We start from the raw sequence: 26561 nt of genomic DNA on the forward strand, positions 1-26561 counted from the left end.
AGATTGCTATAAAGCACTATGAGGCAGTATATAAGTCTAAGTGCTATTGCTATTTAGGAATTAGTTTGTTATTCCCAACTAATTATTTTCAGTCTTATCCTCCTCTGTCCCCATTACCAGAGGTGGCTTTCAGCAGGTTCTGACCAGTTCTAGAGAACTGGTAGTGGAAATTTTGAGTAGTTCAGAGAACCGGTAGTAAAAATTCTGACTGCCCCTGCCCCCATCTATTCTCTGCCTCCCGAGTCCCAGTTGATCGGGAGGAAATGGGGATTTTACAGTATCCTTCCCCTGGAGTGGGGTGGGAATGGAGTTTTTACAGTATCCTTCCCCTGCCATGCCCACCAAGCCATGCCCACCAAGCCACAACCATGCCCACCAAACCACACCCCCACAGAACCGGTAGTAAAAAAATTTGAAACCCACCACTGCCCATTACCCTTCCTTTCTCTCATTACAGATTTCTAAAGACCTACAGGTATGTAAATCCCCACTGAATTCAGTGTAACTCAGTAGTGGAATTCAAATTGTTTTACTACCGGTTCTGTGGGCGTGGCTTGGTGGGTATGGCAGGAGAAGGATACTGCAAAATCTCCATTCCCACCCCACTCCAGGGGAAGGATACTGCAAAATCTCCATTCTCATCCCACTCTGGAGCTAGCCAGAGGTGGTATTTGCCAGTTCTCCGAACTACTCAGAATTTCCACTATCGGTTCTTCAGAACCTGTCAGAACCTGCTGAATAGCACCCCTGGTATAACTTATCTTAAAATTTGTCAACAGCTTTTACACAAAGCTGGGATGTTTAGGAAAGTTTGATATGTATATAGATATATCAGAAGCTAAATAAATAATTGTGTGAAAGTTTAAGAATGAGTAAAGGTATTGTCCATAAAACCTTATGCTGCAGGGTACCCACAATTTCTATATATATAGAAAGCAGTATCTATAATTTGAAAATTCCTAACATTTTAACCTTTGAGAATCATATCCCTCCTCAAAAATGGGGTTGTGGGTGGCATAGTTTGCCTTTCTTAAATGATATATTTTTTAATTAGCATAGAAACTCTTATCTTTCATACGCATACTCTCATATTATCAAACATATTAAGGATGACTACCTCGGTGTCCTTTAACATTCCCTGACAACTTAATTTAATAGAATTATAATCATGTGAAAGAGGAAATGAATACATATTACCAAATATATTAGTTGTAGGGACAATTTTCTTTGGAATATTTCAGATGTAAATACTTTCCCCTTAGATCCTAATCAAGCTGAAGAGCTAATATTATATTATAGATAAATTTATAAATGGGCCTCTTGATAGCAGAGGGTAGGAAGTACTGTGAAAATAGGATCAAAAGACATAAAATATTATAAGCCTTTCTTTAAGAATTATCCAGAACCGATGAAAAGTTACATAAATATTCTCCAAGCAGGTAAAATATGACATAAGGAATATCATATAATTATCAGAAATAATATTAAACATATTCTTTTTTTTATATATATGTACATCCTTTACATTGCCTTATGCTAAGGTATAAATGAATACTATTCAGTTTTAGTTTTATGTAGAAATCCTTCCTTTCATTTAGCCAAATGTAACTAAAATCAGAAATAACTTACACACCTTGGTAGAAGGAAATGAATGAATGTATCACAGTGGGGACATGTCCTGAAGATGGGAGAGAACATCAGATATTTCTTTCTAAATCCTCTCATATACAATATGCTAGTTTTGATGGAATTAATCTGTATTGGGATTTTATAGGTTTTATGAACAGTACAATATTTATACAAATGAATTTACAATAAAATCTAATTATTTGATAAACAATAAAAACTGCGCTGGATTATAAAGGCATATCTGGACTTCAAAGTATTGTCATGTATTCACATTTTAGATGAAACAAGCTGTGGAAGAATCACATAAGAAGAAAAAGGAATTATCTGTTTTTGTATCAGCAATTGAGAGAATTCCAGTAATCCACTCGGTAAGCTATCTTCAGACTGAATTTCTTTCCTGAATAGTGCAGGGAATAATAAAAATATGGAGTAAGAGGTAAACTTGAAAAGAATGACTCCACTGAAGTCAATATTTACGGGAAACAGGAAATTTTTGCAAGTGTTTAATACAGAATGAAGATAAAATGCTATTGAAATGTGAGCATATTTAAACTATACCAGTAGCCTATAAAATAATGTATTTTTATGAACCTGGTAAACACTGAGTAGTTAAAATTATTGTGACATACACATCTAGCATATTTCTTCAGCTAAGAGCTGAAGTGTTAATTAGGTAAACATCTGCCTTCCCAACGGTATATAATCGAGAGACAGGTGTTTAATTGAGGCTATTTAAGATGGGTGTTAATTACACTTTGCATCTTAGTCCTCATCCTAACTTGGATTGAAAGGCAACAATTTATCTCTTGGGTATTTATTCAAACATGGAATTATAAAATGTAACTGATTACAGGTAGTCCTCAACTTACGACCACAGTTGAGCGCAAAATTTCCAGTGCTGAGCAAGACAGTTATTAAGTGAGTTGTGCCTGATTTTACAACCTTTCTTGCCACAGTTGTTAAGCGAATCAGTGCAGTTGTTAAATTAGTAACATGTTTGTTAAATGAATTTGGCTTCCCCATTGACTTTGCTTGTCAGAAGGTCACAAAAGATGATCGCATGACCCAGAACATTGCAACTGTCGTAAGTACATGCCAGTTGCCAAATGTCTGTATTTTGATCATGTGATCATGAGGATGCTGCAAGTGTGAAAAATGGTCGTAAGTCACTGTTTTTCAGTGCTGTTATAAGTTCGAACAGTAAATGAATGGTTGTAAGCCAAGATGTATGTGTAGGAACAATGGTCAAATAATATAGGAACAAAAAAAAACCATGCTAATGGACTCTTTATTTATGGAGATAGAGTTCTAGGATGGATAACATTACATTCTTTAAGGTAGCACATCAAAACTTGATAATTCCTGTACTGATAAATTTGTCAGCTGTTCAAATATTATTATTATTTTTTGCTGTCTGTGTGTCTTGCAAGTTTTAAGGATGTGTATTTGAAAAGTCAGCCATAAAACATGAATCTGTGAGGCCCCAAGCCAAGAATGATACATGGCAATTCTTCAGTGCTAATTTTTTTTATTGTTTCATACCTATAGATAAAATATTGCAAGACTTAAAACTCCATTATCTGCATCTACAATATACTATGTAAATTATTAGGGAGGGGCTGTCTTCACCTTCTTTCTCTCACACATAATTTCTGAGCTGAGTTGCCTCATCTCTGGAATCACCCCATTCTTCCTGGGGATTCACTTCCTCATTACATTCCATTACAGAATCTTTTGACAAATCTGCTAATTCAACAAGAATAATAATGTTGGGTTTTTTTTATTACCGTAAGGGGTTTCACTAAAGCCAGGCTACTTTTTATAACAGGTAGTCCACCATTCCATATAGTTTCTTCTGGAGTGCCGTATTTCCGACCTTCCCCTGGTTTTCTCATTCTGCTATCAGCTTGCATTTTCTAAAAAACTTGTAGACTAATATAGTGTTGTAGACCCTAACCCTTCATTTCCTTATCATGGGACACAACCCAGTCTCTTTACTTTCAAAGCCCAGATTAAAAATTCTTTTCCTTTCAGTTCATAGTATCTGATTAATATTACTCACAAAATTAAATATGATTTAATCTATGTATGGATTTTCAAGATATTCTTCAAATACTATGCTTTGTTTTTTTGAAGCACATGGAAAAATAAATTCTTAAGATATATACATATATCTCTATATCCATATCTATCTATATTTACATCTCTCTATATATTTATATCCATATCATCTATATATCATATATCTTTAAAAAACTCAGGATTGTTTTAAAATTATATTATGAATGATTGCCTACTACTAGAACTTTGTATCTAATGAACAAATCTTATATTTTATTTTTGTAGAATTTTTTCAGATAATGCACTAAAAGTAAAAATAAGATACAAATGAATAAGGAGATTTATAATGAAAACTAAGTACTAGTTTTCGTTATTCTCCATTTCCCATTCTTTCATTTTTTTCATTATTTAAAGCTGTCTTAAGTAGTTTATATGTTAAAACAATATATACTAGGTACCATAATATACTGTAGTGTGCACTAAAACAATATAGCATGTATGTTGTAATCTTAACAGTATTTTCACAGACAGTTCTGGACATGGTTTTCAGGTACTTGATTAAAAATTAAATACTAAAGCATATCAGAATACTGAAAATCAGTAGAGCCAGTATTTCTTTTTGAAGAAAGGACATTTAAACTTAAATCCCATTTCCATGTGCTCAGGTCATATTGTTGAAAAATAATATCCTTGCATTTACATACATTAACAATATATATTAGTATCTGGCCTCATGCGATAAGTTATAACTTATGATGTTTTAATTGACTATTATGAACATTGATGTGATGGTGCATATAATAACATGCCAAAAAAGTAATATGTTGTACCTGATCTCCTATAGTTGTTTAATTAAAAATATAATTTAAAGCTTTTTTAAAAAAACCTAATGCATAAAAACCATTAAAAACCCTGAATACAATGGAAATAGAAGCAAACTCTGCTGTCCCAAAATTAATTAGAGAAAATTGCTATATAAAATTATTAAGATGGCAGAATAGAGTGCAAGTCCAGGAATAATTATAAGGGCAGGAAATTTATTTATCTATAATTTTGATGTATATTTACATTATTAATATTCATAGTACAGTGTTTAAGCACCCTATTTGGATTAGGGAAGCTATGTTCTTGCAAATGGCTTGAGGAGGGAATAGCCTTTTTTCCTGTGATCCTCTAAAGAATAGAACTTCATTATTGCTGTTAATAGCAATTCCTCAGACCATACAAGAATACCTTATTAGTAAAGGCAAGATGAGGAACAGGACTGTTGTAGCCCAGTGGTTCTCAACCTTTTCTTCACCAAATGGACCACCTTTAAATACCGATTGTGGCCATGGACCATAGCCCTGGTCCCCCAAGACTTAACTCAAGATTTAAATAATAACATTTCTTCAAGCCTTCACAGATCCCTTGTGATGACATTGTAGTCCCCCCAGGGTTCCACAGACCACAAATTGAGAACCACTGTTGTAGTCAATTCCTTTAATTCTACAATTACCTTAGGTCCATGCCCTAATTGGAATTGTGTACTTTATCGATTATTTATATGTACCTATTTTTGATGAGTCAACAACAACCTTATGGTCCATGAGGGTACTTTTTATCTGTTTTATCAGTTCTGCCAAAGCAAACAAAACTATGATTGTATTACTTTTAGTGGGTAACGTAATGGAATTCTGTTCCTTCCCCAGGGTTGCGTGTCTTGCATATTTATCTGAATTGGTTGTTCTCAATATTTCTAAAGTATTTCTATAATAAATCAAAATAGTGGAGCAGGATGGTTGAAGATTGGTATGATATTTGGATTCAAGAGCAAACTTGAATTTACGTATATCTCAGGGATTATTGTTTTATCTGCAATATTTTCTCCCTTTTGTTCCCTGAATAAAAGATTATATGCAGCTTGCTGAATGATTTACCATTCACGTCCATTCATAATTGTCATGGATTGAGCAGCTATTTACACAATTGGAAATGAGGAAATAATTTATATTGAGAACATGGAACAGTATCTATATGCATATTTTTAAATCTTGTACAATATAGGAAGCTTCCACATTAACTAAATACACTCCACTGCACAACATTTTCCCCCAAATAGGTATCACCATTTCTTAATACGCACGATAGCATGATAATAAGTTATTTAAACAACATTTAGACCCACTTTAATGAGAGTAATGTTATCTCTGCATACCTTTGGTGAATGTGGGGATTGTATGAAAAAGTTTGTTGTGGGTTCCAGTAGTTAGTCTAGATAGCTAGAATTATTAATAAAATGTTTCTAGATAATTTTCATGAAAATCAAAGTTTTGCTAATCCATAGAATGTGGTTTATTTATTGAATCTAATCAAGAACATTTTTATCAATCAAAATGTATTCATGGTCCAAGACCAAACATGCTAAAATTAGTATTTTTGCAAATGATATCCTTAATTGAATATCTTATTATTATTTATTTAATATATAATCATGACTAGATGATCAAAAATCTGGGTGTTTGGTCTTTCACAATAGCTTACAATGTTAACTGCTCAAATAATGAAACATGATTGTAAATCCAATTGTATTCAGTAGTGGTATTTAACAAAACAATGTTTGTAAAATTGTAACATACATGTTACAATTTTTTACATACACAACATGTGAAAACATACACATGTTGTGTATGAAAACAACCAGCATTTATCACTCACATATTGGTTTGTAATCCTTTCATAATATATATTTTACTGTAAATTAATAGAAGTAAGATTTATTTATATCAAACAAAACATAATAAGTTACAAATTTCCTCTGAAGATTTTGAACCTCAGTACATTAAGAAAATATCTTTTCCTAAAGGCAAATATACATATTAAGATCAGTGAAGTAGTTGTTATAAGTACATTTATTGATAGATGTGAACTGTTCAGTAATACTAATCTCTCTCATAACTGTATCTCTTCCTTCTTCAAATCTAGGCTTAGATGTCTTTTGAAGTTTTATAAAAAAAATGAATGAATACATATTATTTTTATATTATAATGAGCTAATTAATTTTGGGCTGACTTTTAATTGTCACATTTAAGCAGTTTGGGATTTATCTGCAACCATATTAATTATCCATTCTTTCTGTTTGAGCAAACCACTCATCATATATTTTCCCACTCATTTTTGTATTTCAATCACATCCATTTAAAAACCATTTACTTTTAATCCCAATTCTTCCATTTTACCACACCTACTTCTTATCTTTTCTGCTTCATGTAACTTATTCTGATATGCCCAACTTTTACATAACAATGGGTGGAAATATACTCCTATACCTCGCTATTTTAAACACAACTTCCTACTGTAGGTCTTCAATATATTAATTTTCTAATTAGAAATACTTTGCTACTGTTTCAAGCCGCTTCTTCCATACCCTCATTTGTTCTTTTTGCCTTATACTATTTTTTTAAAATTTGATTTATATGCTGCCCTTCTCCGGAGACTCAGGGCGGCTTACAATGCGTTAAGCAATATTTGGTTGCAATTAGAAAAATTTATGGTCTTTAATTGCTTTTTTAGACAGGACTCATATTATTCTTCTTGTAACCATTCTATTTTGCTGTAATTCACTTATTTGTTTTTCTTCCACATCAATTTTTTCCCCCAATATCCATGTTTGGTATTACCAAATAATGGTCTGTCCTATGTTCAGAATTTGTCATCGCTCATGAATCCTTCACTAATCCTTTCAGCCTTTCATCATTAAAAAAAATAATCTTCATTCTGTTCAATTTATTCCTTTCTGTTTGAGCAAACCACTCATCATATATTTTCCCACTCATTTTTGTATTTCAATCACATCCATTTAAAAACCATTTACTTTTAATCCCAATTCTTCCATTTTACCACACCTACTTCTTATCTTTTCTGCTTCATGTAACTTATTCTGATATGCCCAACTTTTACATAACAATGGGTGGAAATATACTCCTATACCTCGCTATTTTAAACACAACTTCCTACTGTAGGTCTTCAATATATTAATTTTCTAATTAGAAATACTTTGCTACTGTTTCAAGCCGCTTCTTCCATACCCTCATTTGTTCTTTTTGCCTTATACTATTTTTTTAAAATTTGATTTATATGCTGCCCTTCTCCGGAGACTCAGGGCGGCTTACAATGCGTTAAGCAATATTTGGTTGCAATTAGAAAAATTTATGGTCTTTAATTGCTTTTTTAGACAGGACTCATATTATTCTTCTTGTAACCATTCTATTTTGCTGTAATTCACTTATTTTTTTTTCTTCCACATCAATTTTTTCCCCCAATATCCATGTTTGGTATTACCAAATAATGGTCTGTCCTATGTTCAGAATTTGTCATCGCTCATGAATCCTTCACTAATCCTTTCAGCCTTTCATCATTAAAAAAAATAATCTTCATTCTGTTCAATTTATTCCTTTTCCATGTGCATGCCTGGAAAGACTATGATTCAATTATATATTTGAAACTGACTCACCCCCCCCCCCAAACAGACATTCAACATAGAATCATAACATTGATTCAGTTTCACATTTTCTGATATCTGTTTCTGTCCCATCTCATTTTCATCCACTCATGTTGACTAGCACAATACATTTCTCTTCTGGATCACATTAAGTTAGAATACCGTCAAACTGTCTTCATTCTACCATTTTTTCTCTATTCCCTGGAGTGTAACATACAACTTTAACCAAGCAACGGATTCCTTGTTTCATATACATCCAGAACAACATAGGTAGTATGATATGTACTTTTAAGTGCATAGCCCAATGGTGAGATAGGTGGCAAATAAATTTAATAATAACAATAATAAATATATTGTATTCCTTTCATTCATAATTCAATTTACATACATGCATACAATAGATATTCATTGCTACCAACTAAGAAGAATAAATTATCTTCATTTAGATTTCTTACACCTCCCTCCCTCCCTTAGTTTCACAATCACACAATTTATCTCTTTTCTCTCCGTCCCCCGAATTCATTCAAGTTCTAATCTACTTACTTACCTGACAGTCAAAGTTAAAACTTTTCTTATTTATTTATTCATTCATTCATTCATATATTTTCTATAGCCATCGAACTCAACCGACTGACTCTGGGCTGCTTACAGTTCTTAATTATAGAATTATTGAAACATTTTAAAACAAGAAAACAATGCCATTGTTATTACCAGGTGGGCCCATAGATATTGACTTCTACCACCTATCATATTTTTGGACAATTAAGGCTTTCACATGACACTTATAGGAAGATAGAAAAGGTGATTACTCCATTACCAACCTTAATCACATCTAAGTTACAGAGAGCATTCTTACTATTAAGGACAGTGCTGATCAGTTCTGGCACATTATTCTGTCTGTCACAAGAATAACCAAAGGCCATCTTTATGCAAACTGTAAGATTGACAAGGCCTATAGAGTAAATTCTTGGATTGCAAAGCAAAGGCAATTGCCTAGAGATGTGGTGATTACTTCACAGATAAAGAAATAAGAAATGATATTGTGCAAAAATCCTTTAATTCTACTCTACAATTGTATGGAAGAAAGATCTGGATATATAAAGAGTTGCCGCCTAAGATGCTAAAAAATAGAAAGAAATTTGGATTTTTGGTGGCTGAGCTAAAGAAACAAAACATCTCATTCAGGTGGGACGTTCCAGTTGGAATAATATTGAGATATCAAGGAGAAAGATATCAGCTAAATGCTGTTGAAAAAGCAGAAGAATTCTACTACAAGGTTCTCAAAAAGCAAAATCAACAAGAGATAGAAATTCAAGATAAGCAGAAGGAGGTGGAAGTAATGGAAAAACAACAAGTTACAGAGGTCTTTGTAGATGAGCCGCTTCTGGATTCTCCTTCAGAGGTCTCAGCTGGACTATTTATAAATACAAGAGAGGCGGCTCTGGATTCTAATGTGATGACTTATCAAGTTACAGACCAGCATGGAAATCAATCAGTTGATATACAACTCATAGAACCAGAATGGAGATTTAAGCCACAAAAGCAAAACCAACAAGATCAAGTTATAGATCAGCATGAAAACCAAACAGTTGATATACAATTTATAGAAAGGAAATCAGGATGGAGATCTAACCCACAAAAAGTCAAGAAAAGAAGAAGCAGGTCTCACAAAAACAAAAACTTTTAAACTAAACAACAGCGTAATGCCAGTTATTTAAGAGATGATTGAATATATGAAAAGATAGTTGAGGCAAAGTATTGGTTTATATTATCCTGAGGAGAGTGACAGACCTCTGCAGTGCTGTACTTTTGGGATGTGAAAAGGGCCTTAAACTGAATGGATTGGAACTATCTTTTTTTTGGGATTCTTTGATAAATGTACTACGTTTATGCTGAGCTACAAGGCGAGAGAGCTATGGAATTGGGGCACGCAGATGATCTGGCTGTTACCCTATTACAGTGGTTGGAATTAATAATTTGGATGAAAGACACCACTATAGACACTATATGGAATACAAATATAAAGTCACTCGGGTGGTGGTTTTTTTTTTTTTAGAAGATATTTGTTATTGATGGGGGCAGATGGTAATTGAAGATACCGAACATAACTGTTGGAATTAGGATGTGATGTTACCCTAACATGGGTGATGGAGTTAACAATCCAGCTGAAAGACATTACAGAAGATATCATATGGATTACAACTTAAGGTCTTTTTTAAAAGGATTTTATTTACATAAGGGAATATTTTTTAGTGGTGTGGGCAGAAGAATAAAGATATTAAGAATTATTAAGTATGGTAGTCTTGTAGGAAAGTGGGTGGAGACAGGTTAGCTTATTGATTGTTTAGTTTAAGAAAAGGGATATTATGTTTAGATATGAATATATGTAAAAGATTTGAGTTAAGAGATATATCGATGGGGTGGAGGAAATGGGTAGACTATGAATTGAATAAATGTTAAATTAGGATTTATTATATAGTCTTATAGCGGAAGGTTGCTTTGAAATGTTATATTAATATACATAAAAGATTTGATTTAAGAGATACATGTATAGGGGGGCAGAAAAAGGGCAGATTATGAGCAGAAATTGCTAAACTGGGAGATATAATAATATTATTATGCTAAATTAGGAGTTATTATATAATGTTATAGTAGAATGTTATTTTGAAATGTATAGTATAAGGGGGATATAATAATATTATTAGAAAGAAAGGGTCAGTATATGGGGGATGGAGTAAGGGGATGGTAAAGTATTATATAATCTGTTATGAATTTGGGTTTTATTTTGAAGAAGCCACAGGGGGAGGGGAGGGAGAGGGGGGGTTAGGGAGGAGTGGGGGGGGAAAAGGGGGAAAAATTTATATTTGAAAAACTTTTTCAATAAAAAAAAAAAGAATAACCAAAGGCCATCTTTATGCAAACTAGAATTTTTAATTGAAGAGATTCTCTTGCAAGCCAATATACTGTTGACTTTATCCAATCAGCTAGCAGATCATACAGCATACTGAGACACTCAAGATAATTCAACTAGGACAGTCAGCAGAAACTAGCAGACCTCATCCATCAGCACCAACTAGCAGTCAGAAGATAAAAACTTCTCACATCACATAGATAGATGCAACCACAGTTTCAACTGGAAAACACCTTAGACCAGGGGTGTCAAACTGGCGGCCCGGGGGCTGGATGCGTCACGTGCAAGCCACGCCTACCCCAGCTCAGCAAAGGGAAAAATGTCGCAAAACGTCATATGGCAATATGACGCCCCGAGTTTGACAGCTGTGCCTTAGACCAAGCTAAACCTATAAACACTACAAAATTTAGCTCTCAGACAGATCAGCCATCAGTAGACACATAGAAATACACATAACTGAAAAAAGATCACAAAAAGCTAAGAAAGTAACAAAAATATTAGAATGCATCCCCTCCATAAACCAACACTCAGATAAACAGGATTAACACCAGACAAACAATTAAGCCAAAAACAATACCTTAATTAAGGAACTACGAAGGAGAAAATCACAGTCACATTAACCCTAACAGGGCAAGCTACTGTATATGAACAATGAGTAAATCCCACATTTGCTAGCACTGATGATATTATCTAGCTGGATAATGAAACATCTACAAGCAAAGAATTAAGCTCAGAAAGCACCAAGGAGCTGAAAGTTCAGCTAATCAGCTACATGTTAATTTAACTATATGATTTAGAAAAATTCTAATTGTAATAGATGTTCTAAAAAAGAGCCTATGTACTTCTTCATTTGCTGTACTAATGAAGGAAAATATATGTTTCTGTCTCTATCTCTATGCTAATTCTGGTTATTTTTCAAATTTCAAAGACATTATATAAATTTACTTATTTTGTCAACTTTATTTTAAAGCATGAAGTGAAGCCCCTTGGAGCTATTATTCTTGGAATACACTTCTTATCTTAGAAATCTCTCGGTTTTTGCTTTCAGTCAATTAGCTATCTTGTACGTATTGCCTTGAATTGATATATTTTTTTGCCTATCAAAGAAAGCACTAAAGAGTATTCAGAAAGTCCCCGTATACTCACCTATGACTTCTATAATAGACAATGATTGGATGAAGGTAGTTCAATTTTTTTTATGACTCAGTTTAATTTCATTCACTTTCAATTATTTCTGAAAGTATAACAGTTTTATGCGTTGTTCCCTTTAAGAATGTTTCAACTTTTGATCTAAATGTCAATATGAAAACAGGAATCATCAATTTTGATCTTTATGCAAAAAAATTCAGCAACATTTACACTGAGGAATTGACATGTGCCTCTAGCAACCAGCTGCTGAAGCTTTGTGCATCTTGCTATTTAGAAAGTCAATTTATTTTTGTAAAACTTATGCACTTATATAAACGAATTTGAGACTGCGGCAAAATGAGACACACTAATCAATTCAAACTCAGCAGTTGGCAGCTATTAATTGCCATTTACACACATTTAAATGCAAGACTTGTGATTGCTTTGATTCATAAAATGTTGAAGATGCTTTTTAATGTGAAAAGAAATCCTGCATTCATTTGGAATTAATGAATGATGTTCATTACTTTTTAAAAACGTGAAGTCAAATTTCTGAAGTATTCAGCAGACCAAGCAGGTCTGCTTATAAATATGAGATAGTAGCCGTGTAGTATGTAATTTGTAATGGATTTATTTGACTGCAGAAATGGGATGATTATTGAAACAGCTTCTATTAATGAGATATTAATGGATTATTTTCTAGAAGGGCATTTTCAAAAAGCATGTAGCTGCTTAATATATTTGCACTGAGAACTAAGTAATATAGCACCTTTCCTACTTACTTTACTGTTGGCCCAGAAGTTGGGGAAATGAAGGATGATCTAAGTAAAGAATACATATTAGAATACAATGTTTTTATTAGCACAAAAGAGTGTAAAAGACAATAGCAGTGCAGTGATAATGATTCACATGATAATGTCTCTGTGAGGGTGAAATTCATCATATATATTATTAGCCTAGAAATTTGTATATGGTTTATCAGAACTAAATGTGGATTTGTATATGTAAAGGAGTGTCAGTTTGGTGTTGTAGTTAAAGCACCAGACTAGAAATTAAGAGATTGGGAGTTCAGTCCCACTTTAGGTATGAAAGCCATCAAATTGACTTTGGGTCAGCCACTCCCTTAGTTCAACCCCTCTTACAGGGTTGTTGTTGTGGAAAAAATAAGAGAAGTAAGGAGTATTAGGTATATTTGTTGCCTTGAGTTATTTATAAAAAAACAACAAAAGTGGTATATAAAAATAATTAAATAAAGCTCAATCAATATTTTTGCATATATCAATTAAAGTTAAATGAGATGGCAAAAAATCTGAATCCTCTTCATGCTTGTCATCCAACTCTTTCCTCTTCAGCCCATAATTCATAAATATAAAATGTTGTTATATTATTATTATATTGATAGATGAAGCGCCGGAAAAGACGCCTAGAGAGTGGTTGGAGGGCTAGTCGCTCCGAATCCGACCGAACACTAGTTAGGTCTTATATTAAGACCTATCTAGTGGCGATAAAAGCGGCAAAGCGTAACCACTTTTCCGCTCTTATTGCATCGGCAGATAACCGCCCAGCCGCCTTGTTTAGGGTGACCCGCTCCCTCCTATATCAGGGAGCGCGGGAAGACCCCTTGCAAGGGCAGGCTGAGGATTTTGCACAGTATCTGCACGATAAAATCGCTCAGATTCGGGAAGGCTTGGACTCTGACTGGGTAGATCCCGGCGGGGTGACTGAGGCTGGTCTTGAGAATGTTACCTGGGATGAGTTCGACCCTGTGACTCCTGAGGACGTGGACAGGATCTTGGGGAGGTTAAACGCAACCACATGTTTATTGGACCCGTGCCCCTCCTGGCTGGTACTGGCCACCCGGGAGGTAACACGTGGCTGGCTCCAGAGGATTATAAATGCTTCTCTGAGAGAGGGTTTCTTGCCTCCCGCCTTGAAAGAGGCGGTGGTGAGGCCCCTCCTCAAGAAGCCTTCTCTGGACCCGGCCGTTTTGGCAAACTATCGTCCGGTCTCCAACCTTCGCTTTGTTGCGAAGGTTGTGGAGAGTGTGGTTGCGCGACAGCTCCCACAGTTCCTGGATGAAACCGTCTATCTAGATCCGTGCCAGTCCGGCTTCAGGCCTGGGTACAGCACGGAGACGGCATTGGTCGCATTGGTGGATGATCTCTGGAGGGCTCGGGACAGGGGTTGTTCCTCTGTTCTGGTCCTGTTAGACCTCTCAGCGGCTTTTGATACCATCGACCATGGTATCATGCTGCGCCGGCTGGAGGGACTGGGGGTGGGAGGCACCGTGTTGCGGTGGTTCTCCTCCTATCTCTCTGACCGGTCGCAGTCTGTGTTGGCAGGGGGGCAGAGGTCGACCTCGAGGCGCCTTGCTTGCGGGGTGCCGCAAGGGTCGGTCCTCTCGCCGCTCCTGTTCAACATTTATGTGAAGCCGCTGGGTGAGATCATCCGTGGTTTTGGGGTGCGATGCCATCTGTACGCTGATGACACTCAGCTGTACATTTCCACCCCAGACCACCCCAATGATGCCCTCGAAGTGATGTCCCAGTGTCTGGAGGCCGTGCGGGTCTGGATGGGGAGGAACAGGCTTCGGCTTAACCCTTCCAAGACCGAGTGGCTGTGGATGCCGGCGTCCCGGTATAGCCAGCTGGTGCCATCTCTGGCTATTGGGGGCGAGTCACTGACCCCCACAGAGGGGGCTCGCAACTTGGGCGTCCTCCTGGACACACGGCTGTCTTTAGAAGAGCATATGACGGCCGTGGCCAGGGGGGCTTTTTATCAGGTTCGCCTGATACGCCAGTTGCGCCCCTTTCTGGATCGGGACTCCTTGTGCACAGTCACTCATGCCTTGGTTACGTCACGCCTGGACTACTGTAACGCTCTCTACATGGGGCTCCCCCTGAGGAGCACCCGGAGGCTCCAGCTGGTGCAGAATGCGGTCGCGCGGGTGATTATGGGAGCGACGTGGCGCTCCCACGTAACACCTCTCCTGCGCGAGCTGCATTGGCTCCCGGTGGTCTTCCGGGTGCGCTTTAAGGTGTTGGTTCTCATCTTTAAAGCGCTCCATGGCTTAGGGCCAGGGTATTTGCGAGACCGCCTGCTGCTACCGATAACCTCCCACCGGCCAATACGCTCTCACAGAGAGGGCCTCCTCGGGGTGCCGTCGGTCAGGCAATGTCGGCTGGCGGCCCCCAGGGGGCGAGCCTTCTCTGTGGGGGCACCCGCCCTGTGGAATGAGCTGCCTCCTGGAATACGATTGATCCCGGACCTCCGGACCTTCCGTAAAGCCCTGAAGACGTTTTTATTTCATCAAGCCAGCCTAGCCTAAATGGTTTTTTAATTGGGATTTTAAATTTTATGGATTTGGGGTTTTAAATTTGGGTAGCCAATGATTTAATTCTTTTAATTATCTTAACTTTTGCATTTGTATGTTTTTTAATTTTGGCTGTTCACCGCCCTGAGTCCCTTCTGGGAGAAGGGCGGTATACAAATTAAATTAATAAATAAATAAATAAATATTATTATACTACGGTAATTACTATTATTAGATTTTTATGACACCCCAATAAGGTGATTTTATATATAAAATGACATTTATTTAGTTGTCCATGTTTATTTTTATATTGTCTTTTGCTTCATTTTAATTAAATATGTTTGTAAGGAAGAGACTAGAAAGAAAAGATATAAAGAAGAAGGGCTATGGCTATTGTTTTTCATATGCAATCAAGTATATTGTCCACTGAAATCTATCTGTACCATAGCAATTACTTTGCATTGTGTTATCCATGAGACTCATATGGCTTTCAGGGATGCTGCCCTGCAGATACCCAAATGTGACATCTTATTTGTAAGGTTGGGGTCCAGTGAACAAATGGAATTACTTCTTCTATGTCAATTTCCTTGCTGTGCAACAGCATCCCTGCCTGAGTGGCTTGATTCAGTTGTTTGCTAATGGTGTTTCTTGGCCAATGTTCTTGGTTTTTGTGTGTGGAGTTGCTCAGGAGTTCATGGCTACCATTGCTATCATGGACTTCTCCCAAATTACTGAAGGTTCAACACACAGTGAGGAGTTTTATCTTGTGTGGTAGTGGTGATATAATTTGGAGTTGAGATAAGTTTCTCTTTATCTCTGGTTGTAACAGTGTACTTGCTGATTGCTTTGGAAGTGTCTCTACTACTTCCACCTGCTGGGAGATGGGACATATTCCTTTGCTCTGTGTCAGCTTCCTGATGAACCCTCAGCAGCCTAGATGTCATGGATCCAGGCTGTTCCTGAAGATTTGTAGTAGATGGCATGGTGCTGAATTGAAGTTCTCTTTTGTCCAGGGCTAGTTCCAGTCAATATTTATGGGGTTGGGGGGGAGGAGGAAAGAGAATTTCCCTTTATGTCCTTGCATTGTGGGGGCACCTCTATGTATGGGGTTCTCCTCCCTCCAATGTAACACCTATATGAGACTACTTAGTCAGTGGCTCAGTAGCTAAGGGCTCAGTGGCTAAGGTTGGCAGTTCAGCGGCTCGAATTCCTAGTGCCGCATAACAGGGTGAGCTCCCGTTACTTGTCCCAGCTTCTGCCACCCTAGCAGTTCGAAAGCACATAAAAAATGCAAGTAGAAAAATAGGGACCATCTTTGGTGGGAAGGTAACAGAGTTCCGTGTGCCTTTGGCATTTAGTCATGCTGGTCTCATGATCATGTCTTTGAACAGCACTGGCTCTTCGGCTTTGAAACGGAGATGAACACCACCCCCTAGAGTCAGGAACAACTAGCACATTATGTGCGAGCGGAACCTTTACTTTACCTTTAGTGAGATCATCCATAGGCAAAGGATAGATATCATCTGTATGTTAACAGTACTCAACTATGCATCTCAGACATGGGCCTTCCAAATGACGTTGTCAAGGTTTTTTCTCAGTGTCTGGATGATAGAGGACCAGATGAAGGAAAGCAGGTTCAGACTCAATGAGTGGTTTTGGACTGTGGGACCCTAGGTTTGGGGATTTTCCATCTTTTGTCCTGAAGGGGTTGCACTGCAATTTAGGGGTTATCTGACTTATCCTACCATAAGAGCAGGTGGTAGCCATAGCTCAGAGCTCCATCTTGTGCATCAGTTTAATGTGTTCCTGGATTGTTAGACATTGTTCATAGTCACTCATACCTTATTCATCTTATGTGCAGATTACTGCACTGCATTCTTCATGGGGCTGTCCTTGGGGCAGTGGTGGGTTGCTACTGGTTCGCCCTGGATCGGGCGAACCGGTAGTGGTGGCAGCGGGAGGCTCCGCCCACTCGCCCGGATGCTTCTGGCCATGCGAGTGAACAGGTATGAGTGAACCAGTAGCGACGGGTTTTGAAACCCGCCCCTGCCTTGGGAGCTTCAGAGAGTTATTTAATATAGGGTTATCAATCTTGTGTTTTTTTATAAATGCAATTCAGAAGTGATCTTTCTTTTTTATAGGTGAATTGCTCTCCCAGGAGATCTGCATTCCTATGAGAAAAAACATGCACAAAACAGCAATTATTAAGGCAAATAAATGATAAAAATTAAGGCAAGTCCTGCCCTGCTGGATAGTAAGGAAGGTGATTATTGGTTAGTTTTTCTACCAGCCATCATCTTTTTACCCCAGCATGAATGACAGAATCTTGTGCCCACATTGGAGTACAATAAACTATGATATCCAGAATTAGGTGTGGAAAGTGTGACCACTTAATAGTTTTTGTGTATTGTCATTGAGTAATCTCAGTTATATACTGTTTGGTTTCTATTAAAGAAAGCTTAAAAGTGGGGCTTGCTTAGAAATGCTGACAAGACTCTTAATGTCATTATTTGAAAAACATAATGATTGAGTATGACCGCTATAAATAGATGAAGCATTTTAGTCATTTGCCATTGAAAGTCATTTAATAATTCCATGCTGATTCCCTTTCAACAAATTTAATGAAAACCAGCATGATATTCTGACAGCTTCTATTGGATTTTTCTGCCATTTTTGTATGCTCTGTGGCATGAGTGATTAATATAGCCTCTATTAAACTAGCATGAAAGGCTCTCCATCTTTCTTGTATCTCCCAAATTGACAGACCTTTTAGACACTTTGGAATCCTCCAATTCCAAAAGGTGTATTCTTTTAATTTTTTCCTCAATTGCCTGGGAAATGACATTGGTAAATAAGAATTTCTGAACTCCCTTCCTTACCTCTTCTAATAACAGTGCAAATTTTTGGAGACTATCTGAGCAAGGAGTATTGAGCTGATTTTCAACTTACTGTGAAATTGTATTAATCAGGGGAGACCACTCTGAAATCCCCTTGATGAGCATGAGAGTAGCATAGCTCTACATCATGTCATAATTTATTGATCTCCTTGGATAAGTTAAGTGGCATTTTAAGCTGGACTACTCCCACAATGAAATACTAGTTTTTGTTGCTGTTGTTTGCTTTTACTTCTCCATACTGTTTATTACTGTAATTGATATCAAACAAGTTATGTTGCTTAATAATCAAGTATATATAGACTTGGACAGAATGTAGGATTATTGCATGTATTTTTATTCTTGATGTTACTTTTTGCGCCTCTCAGACTTCACACCAGGACACAACACTAAATCTTAGCTCTCAAGGTACTTAACCTCTTATTCAGCAATTGGTCTAACTTGTCAGAAGGCTCTTAGACACGACTTAACTAGATTAGAATCTTTATTGAAGAGAAGAATGAAACCATGTATACCCCAAAGGATTTGACTTCTACAGTGTAAAAGAATCAGGGTTTTAGATATGTTTTGACTTAATGGATACTGGATGGTTCTCTTGATTTCTTGGGAGGCAGCTGATCTATATTTATGTAATGGCTCTCTGGAGTCCAGGGATCACTGGCTATCGCTTTGTCAGACTCAGTCTTTACATCACCTCTGAAAAACCATTTGAGAAAAGCGGGCCCATTGAGTGATATGCCAATGCAGCAGAAGAACTATAATATAATGGGAGATTGGATGCCATTGATGCAGATACTGAAGCGACTGGGTCTCTGTGTATAGGATACTATGAATCCCAAAGTATTTAGATATGAACTGATGGTTTCCTTCTCCAATTTCCCACCAAAATTATTTGGCAAACTTTATTTTCACTTTTCTTGAAGTTCTGCAGCATAGCTTACCTCAGGTGGAATTTTGTGACATCATTAGATGTATGTTCTTATTAAAAAAAACCCTTTAGCTTGCTTTAAATCCCTATTGGCGTTGCAAATGCAGTTTTCTACCTTACAGCTCTAAACATTGTAATAGGTGTTATTAGTGCTTCACAGTGAATATTATGATAGAAAGTAAACTAAAAAGTAGTAAAAAACTCTGGTTTTTGTAATCTTTGCAACAGAGATGACCAATGTAAAGTAGTGATTGAGGTATTGAACTAAGACCATGGAGTCCAGGTTCAAGACCTGATTTGATTACAGCAAATCTCACTCTATCATTTTGAAGATTCAGATGAACTTAATTCAGAAGATATTTGTTGTACGATTAATATTGAGGAAGACTCTTATTTATATTACTCTCAGAGAGAACCATGAATATAAAAATGTCAATGTTATAGGATTCCAGAGATCATTGGTGGGCATCTTATCGATTACATATAGTCCTTAGGGTTTTTTTGTAGCCTAAAACAGCTTGTGGGAAGGCTTGCCCACTTTTCCAGAGCGTTTTGAGGATTGGCCTGTTTGAGCTGTGAGGAATAAATTGCTAAGAGCAGTGAGGAACCAGTGATCCTTATATATTGTTATAAAAGATAAAGCCACTAGTACTGGAAACCAAATTTTCAGGAGAGCAATCTCTGAGAAGAAAGCTCCCTTCCCCTCTAAATGACCCTTTAGATGATGTGTGGCCTGTTGCCTCATTTGCACCTTCAGTTTTGGCCTTCCTATGTGCATTATGCAGACCATCCATTGTGTGTCATTGCTTCTATCTCCTCAGGCCTCCTCAAAATCTCGCCATATTAAACTCAGCCCTTGTGTATTAAAATGCAGGAGTTGCTCAGATAAATATCGATGGCGGCTATATCAGTCTTTATGTCTAGTTCATCAAGTATTTTCCTTTCCCCCTGTGGTAGACAGAACTATATTGTACACCTCAGAGTATTACATTCAATAGGGATGTCCTTTGGGTGAAATAAATGCTAACTTGTCCATTAATAAGCAATTGTTCCCAAAGTTGCTTATAATGATGGATGTGTTGCACCGACCTCTGACTACTGATTTAAGGAGCATTGACTGGCATCAGGGGAAATCCCTGGTTGTTCCAGATTTCAGGCAACATAAATCAAAACAGTCAGATGTCATTAAATGCTCTCAATACCAAGAAGTTTAGCTGTAGGCAACAATGAATGGTTCTACAGAGGCCGCTATTATATATCCCAAGGAGTTGTCATCTGACAGCTTTTACTGTTTGTGCCTTGCTTTTTGATAAATTGTTGGCTCTTGATAAAAACTAATTTTCAGATATTTCATGAGAGGGTTCTTTTCCTGCAGCTGCTCCCACCAAGCTCAGTCATGCAAGCTTAGAAATAGAACATTGCTATTCAAATGCGAAGCTGTCTGTATGGTAGTGTCTTTGGGCTCTGTTATAGTTAGGAAGGGAAAATTCACAGTGACAGTTCTCTGTGCTTTTGGACAGTGCCGTATGGAACTGAAAAACAGCGTTTTGTGCCAGAAAGGGGTGTGTGTGTGTGTGTTGCTGATGTTTGGCAGTGGAGGAGGGAGACATTTCTATTACGGAGAACAGAGAGGTTTGGGAAGGAGGGGTTCATTTTTTTTTGACAGCAAGCATCAATATGGGTGGGGAATCTTGCTGCACTGTAGTCTTACCTGGTTTGGAATATAAATTTGTCCAATTTGTAAGGCTTGGATTATATTTATGAGTAGATCATTCTTTCTCACAGCAATTTTTGTCTTCTGGGAATATAAGAAAAGAGAAACAGAGATTATTCATGAAAAGCTAAGCTTTTAGAAGTTCTCATTATTTTTGATTTATCCTGTTGTCTTTTTTCTTACAGAATTGAGGGTATCAGGATCAGTGTCAGCCACATCATTTTATGGCAGTATATACTCATATGTTATTCTGGTCCATTGATTTTGTTCTGACAAATAGTTTAAAAATGTATCCCAGAAATCTTCATGTTTTGTGGTGCAGAACTTTTGGGCAGATGTTTGATATGCATTTTTTTTACACATCTTTCAGAAGTACCCCTAATTTATGTAGGCAACAAATACTAATGCACATGGTTTAAATGCAACTTTTTTTTAGTTGTGTAGGGGCAGAGTGCCAAATATGTGGTATTTATCCCTGTTGTGAATGGGGCCACAGTTTCCCAAACTGAGCAGTTATGTAATTTGGAGGTTCTTCTGAATAGGATTCTCTCTTAGATCCCTGACTGAGATATTAACCAGGAATCATTTTTGTGTCCACTGTGGTTGTCACAGTGACTGCATTTCTTTTTTGAAAAAAATGTCCTTAAAACTGTAGTTTTGCACTCGTGATTTCTAGGGTTAGTTTTTTTTTTTTTTTAAACTGTTCCAGTATTACATTAACTAATTTGGAAATCACAACCATCAGCAATGAGGTTGCTCTGAAACTGTTTCTTAACCTCATCCACTTTTAAGATGTGTGGCCTCCCAACTCCCAGATTTCCCCAGCCAGCATCTTAAAGTGACTGAGGTTAAGAGGCACAGTTCTAGAAGAACGCAGCCTCCCCATTCTGCCTGTGCTAAAAGGATTGCAGCAGCTGCCAATTTGCTTCTGAGTGAATTATGGGTGTGCAGTGATTTGATTTGAAGGGGAAAAAAGGTAATTCAGAACATTGAAAATAGAATGGCTTTTTAAAGTAATTTGGTAAGCAGTCTTGCTTTTTCTTAGAATCCCGCAGCTGGAAATTCACCTGTCTTTCACATGTACACAAGTTTAAGTGACCTCCAATAGATTAAGGAAAAAAAGGGGTCTGGATTTATAAGAAGTCATTCTGGACAGGAGCCACTTACTTGTTTTCTTTCATTCCAGGTGGAGAAGGAAAGGAAACAAATTGTGATTTAAATAATGATTTAAAAATTCAAGACTTTCTGACACGTAGGTTCAGTTTGTGTAACAAAGAATTCAGTATTCATATTCAGTATAATCTTTTTCTTTGCTATGATAGTAACAGAAATCACATGCCTAATTGTGCAAATGTTTGGGATTTCATTGTTCCATTCTTTGCTAATTACACCTAACTGTCACATGTTTAAACCATGCTTAATATAAATTGAATTAGAATATGTGAACTCATCATCATATTTCTCATGTTTATCTACTTCCACCTCCACTTGCCCTCCACAAATTCCCCGGAAGTTACATATATTAGAATATGAATTGAGTTTCTTTCCTCCATCAGAAATCACATTAACATTCCTTATATGCATTTGTTGATATTATAGAAATGTACTATACAGCTAGTCCTCACTAAGCAACCACAATTAGGACTGGCAACTTGGTCACTAAGCACTGCAGTCACTAAGCAGAAAGTCACATGACCACAATGGGTTTATGGCCCTTTGGTTTTTAAGTGAAGTGATGCAGATGCTAAGTGAAAAATCACGTAAGTACAATATAATTGGTCTTCCACTTTGTGGGAGATCATGTGACTGGGATATTGTTGTAAATGTGATGATTACTTGCAAAGTTATTCTTTTAGTACTGTTGTAACTTCGAATGGTTGCTGCTCAAGGCAATAAGTAAACAAAGAATTTATTTGCTCTGTTTTTCCCTATTCACAGAGGTATAATATTGGAAAACATTAATTAATGTAATAATTCTCTTGCTCTTTTAAGTAGTATAGTCCATTTTACTTATTCTGTTGCATGCATAAGCCAAACTTTTCTGGCAGTGTGAAATACCATCAAATGCTAACTGTTTAGATAATCCCAACATTTCATGCACAGTATTATTTTGTTATTCCAAAAGGAGATATTTACAAAGATTAAGCATCTGGGTAGGCAGAATATGCATGCTTTGTTTATCCAGTTGAAACTTCAAAAAAACAAGTGAGTTGCTTGGGATTTTAGTACCTTAAAATAATAAAGGAAGATATTAACTTGACCAAAGGTGCAATCATTTAATATTGTTATTTTCTCTGGAAAGGATGGCCAAGATAGAATACTATGTCTGCTATAATTATATTCTGAGAGTTATCTTCATGGATTTATTTTCTTTACTAGAAGAGACATTGTTAGGAAAATCAGAACAATATTTAATTTCTTTCCTAAGTGAAGATTCATTGTCCTAAAACGTTTAGACAATAATTAAATCTGAAGGCTGCCTTGAATACCAGTATCTTACAGAATGTCGTAAATTACTTTCCCAAATCTCATAAATTGGTAGTATCATTTTAGGACTTTTCTTGATTAGGAGACAAACTCTGTGTGAGCAGATCTTGTACCTGATTTTTCTGCAAAACCTGCAAAGTGGCATTTATAGTGGCCCCACATGGTCGTAGCTAGAAAGAAAAGTTAAGATCCTGGATATAGAGAAATACTTAATGAATACACCTGTAGATTCCTGGTCACAATGTTAGAAAGCTCCAGTAAAGGAAACACCACCTTGTTGGCAATGCGTCTGAAGTCTGTTTTCCAATTCTGTTTTACTAAACCTACTTAGAAGATTTACCAGGATAGAGGGGTATTTTGAGAACTACTTACTACAGGCTTATTTTTTTTAGAAAAATTGGTATTCAACACCTTTTTGCTTATTCCTTTATGGAACAGAGGAGAAAGTTAACATAACAAAATATACTTAAGAATTAGCTCCTGATTAGAGAAAGATGACACGACTTTCATGGGTGCAGGAAATAATGAAGATTATGCTGTAATTTATACTGGTATTTTGAAGTAAATTCATTTATTTGGAAAGAAAAAATACAGTTATTAAGAACCTCATATATTGCTGTTTTGAAAAGATCAGAATTCCAGCTAAATGTGTCCTCCATAAGAGAGTACAAATTCATTTCTTTCCTTTGCTTATTTTGGAGGAACCTGGGTAAGCACGGAAAACAGTGATGGGATTCAAATAATTTAACAACCGGTTCTCTGCCCTAATGACTGTCTGGGTGGGTGTGGCCATGGTGGGCGTGGCCAGGAGTGTGACAGGCAGCACTAGGCCTCTGCACTCCCCTGGGAGCAAAAATGGGGCACGGGGGGGCTTTGCCCCCCCACGGCCCATTTTGGGCCTAGGAGGCCTCCCTGAAGCCTCATGGGAGCGAAAATGGGGCACGGGGGGCGCCTCCCCCCTACGGCCCATTTTGGGTCTAGGAGGCCTCCCTGTACTTACCTGGGAGCCAAAATGGGACGCATGGGAACTCCTGGAAGAGGCAGGGCTGGAAGGGACAGAGCCAGCCAGCAATTTAACTACCGGTTTGCCGGAACTAGCCCGAACCGGCTGAATCCCACCACTGACTGAAAACCAACCAAATAAAGTGATAGCTAATATCCATCCAGTTCAGTTGTTGACTGAAATGGCAGAAAACTTCATTTTTCTAATAAAACAGGGATGCCTCTCCAGGGATCCTAAAATAAGCTGTTTTAGCCCACTTATCAAAATAATTTCTTTCTTACTTGTTTCCCCCTTGTTTGGGGTTATTCAGTATAACTATTTTGTACATTTCTGCAACTTGCAAAATAAATGTCTTCATGCCTTAGCACTTTTTTCTTTTGTAAAACCAAATAGATTGCAGCTGTTTGTTACATGTTAATTCTGAAAAGCATTCTCATTTCGTATTCCATAATAGTGCCCTGGATTTTGTTCTAAACTCTGCAATATTGTTTCATGCATATGTTTAATGTTTGAAGAAATACAAACATTCTAGAATTTGATGATATGCAACTTTGACTATTAAATATAGAAACATGTTAAAAGTTTGAAAGTTTTGCAAATTTAAACACTGTCTCCGTAGCTTTTGCAGTTAGAGTTACTGTGATATGTTAAAATGTAGCTTCTCAGAAATGCTTAATAATGTGATGCTTTATAAAGTACCTCAAACTTCTTCCTTCCTTCCTTCTTTTTTTCTTCTTCCTTCTTCCCTGGGGACAATTAGCCCTCCAGTTGTTAGATGGCTATTTTGATAGTCTACTCTATGAGATGGTTTCCTAGGCACAACAATTCTCTTGCAGTTTGCCGTGCAACTGAAGGCTTGTTTGGGTTCATATATTCATATATTTTGGTTTGCTGAGTTACAGTTGACTGAGGTCACATGACAACCCATGGTTTATAAACCAAAATAGCTATGTTCATGAATTATGCTAAGCAAAAAGCACCTTTCCCGCCCAAAACCCACACTTATTTAGAATTAAATAGAAACATATTACATGCCCTGGCTCAATTATCCATGGGCCATTTTTCATTGTGAGAAAGTATTACAAATATTTTATTTATTTATTTATTTATTTATTTATTTATTTATTTATTTATTTATTTATTTATTTATTTATTTATTTATTTATTTATTGCGATTTATATGCCGCCTTTCTCCCTAGGGACTCAAGGCGGCTTACAAAATGACAACTTCAATACAAATCACAATACAATACCAAATTAAAATCAGTAACCCAATTAAAAACGATTTAAAATTATACCAGTGTACCCCCAAACGGATCAGTTTAATTGGCAGAAGAGCCACGTCTTCAGCTCGCAACGGAAGGAAAGAAGGTCGGGGGCTGTCCTGAGCTCAGTGGGCAATCCATTCCAGAGGGTCGGGGCTCCCACAGAGAACGCCCTCCCCCTGGGGGTCGTCAGCCGACATTGTTTGGCCGACGGCACCCTGAGGAGGCCGACTCTGTGAGAGCGCACAGGACGATGGGAGAACGGCTGGAGATGGTCCTGCAAGTACCCCGGGCCTAAGCCATGAAGGGCTTTATAGGTGAGCACCAGCACCTTGAAACGTATCCGGAGTGCCACCGGTAGCCAGTGCAGCTCACGCAGGAGAGGTGTTACATGGGAGTATCTAGACGCCCCCGTAACTACCCGCGCGGCTGCATTTTGGACTAGCTGAAGCCTCCGGACACATCCCAAGGGCAGCCCCATGTAGAGGGTGTTACAGTAGTCCAACCTAGAGGTAACAAGGGCGTGAGTGACCGTGGCGAGGGCATCCCGGTCTAGGAACGGGCGCAACTGGCGCACAAGACGGACCTGTGCGAAGGCCCCCCTGGTTACGGCTGTCAGATGGTCATCTAAAGACAGCTGAGAATCCAGGAGGACACCCAAGTTGCGGACCCTGTCGGAGGGAGGAAGGGTTTCACCTCCGATCATTAAGGATGGAACCTCCAGATCCCGGGATGCCGGCATCCACA

The 26561-nt window shown here is 37.4% G+C and overlaps 1 protein-coding gene across 1 annotated transcript in view; it reads left to right on the forward strand.

The window, feature by feature from the left end:
• Nucleotides 1–26561, forward strand: part of STPG2 (sperm tail PG-rich repeat containing 2) — a 196667-nt gene that overhangs the window by 44441 nt on the left and 125665 nt on the right. The window contains exon 10 of the mRNA XM_070949093.1: nt 1908–1997. Within this exon, the coding sequence (XP_070805194.1) occupies nt 1908–1997 (90 nt within the window). The remainder of the gene's footprint in view (nt 1–1907; nt 1998–26561) is intronic.

Source organism: Pituophis catenifer, unplaced genomic scaffold (genome assembly GCF_029215685.1).
Source record: "Pituophis catenifer annectens isolate HBS135680 unplaced genomic scaffold, rPitCat1.0.hap2 SCAF_8, whole genome shotgun sequence".
Lineage (NCBI taxonomy): Eukaryota > Metazoa > Chordata > Lepidosauria > Squamata > Colubridae > Pituophis > Pituophis catenifer.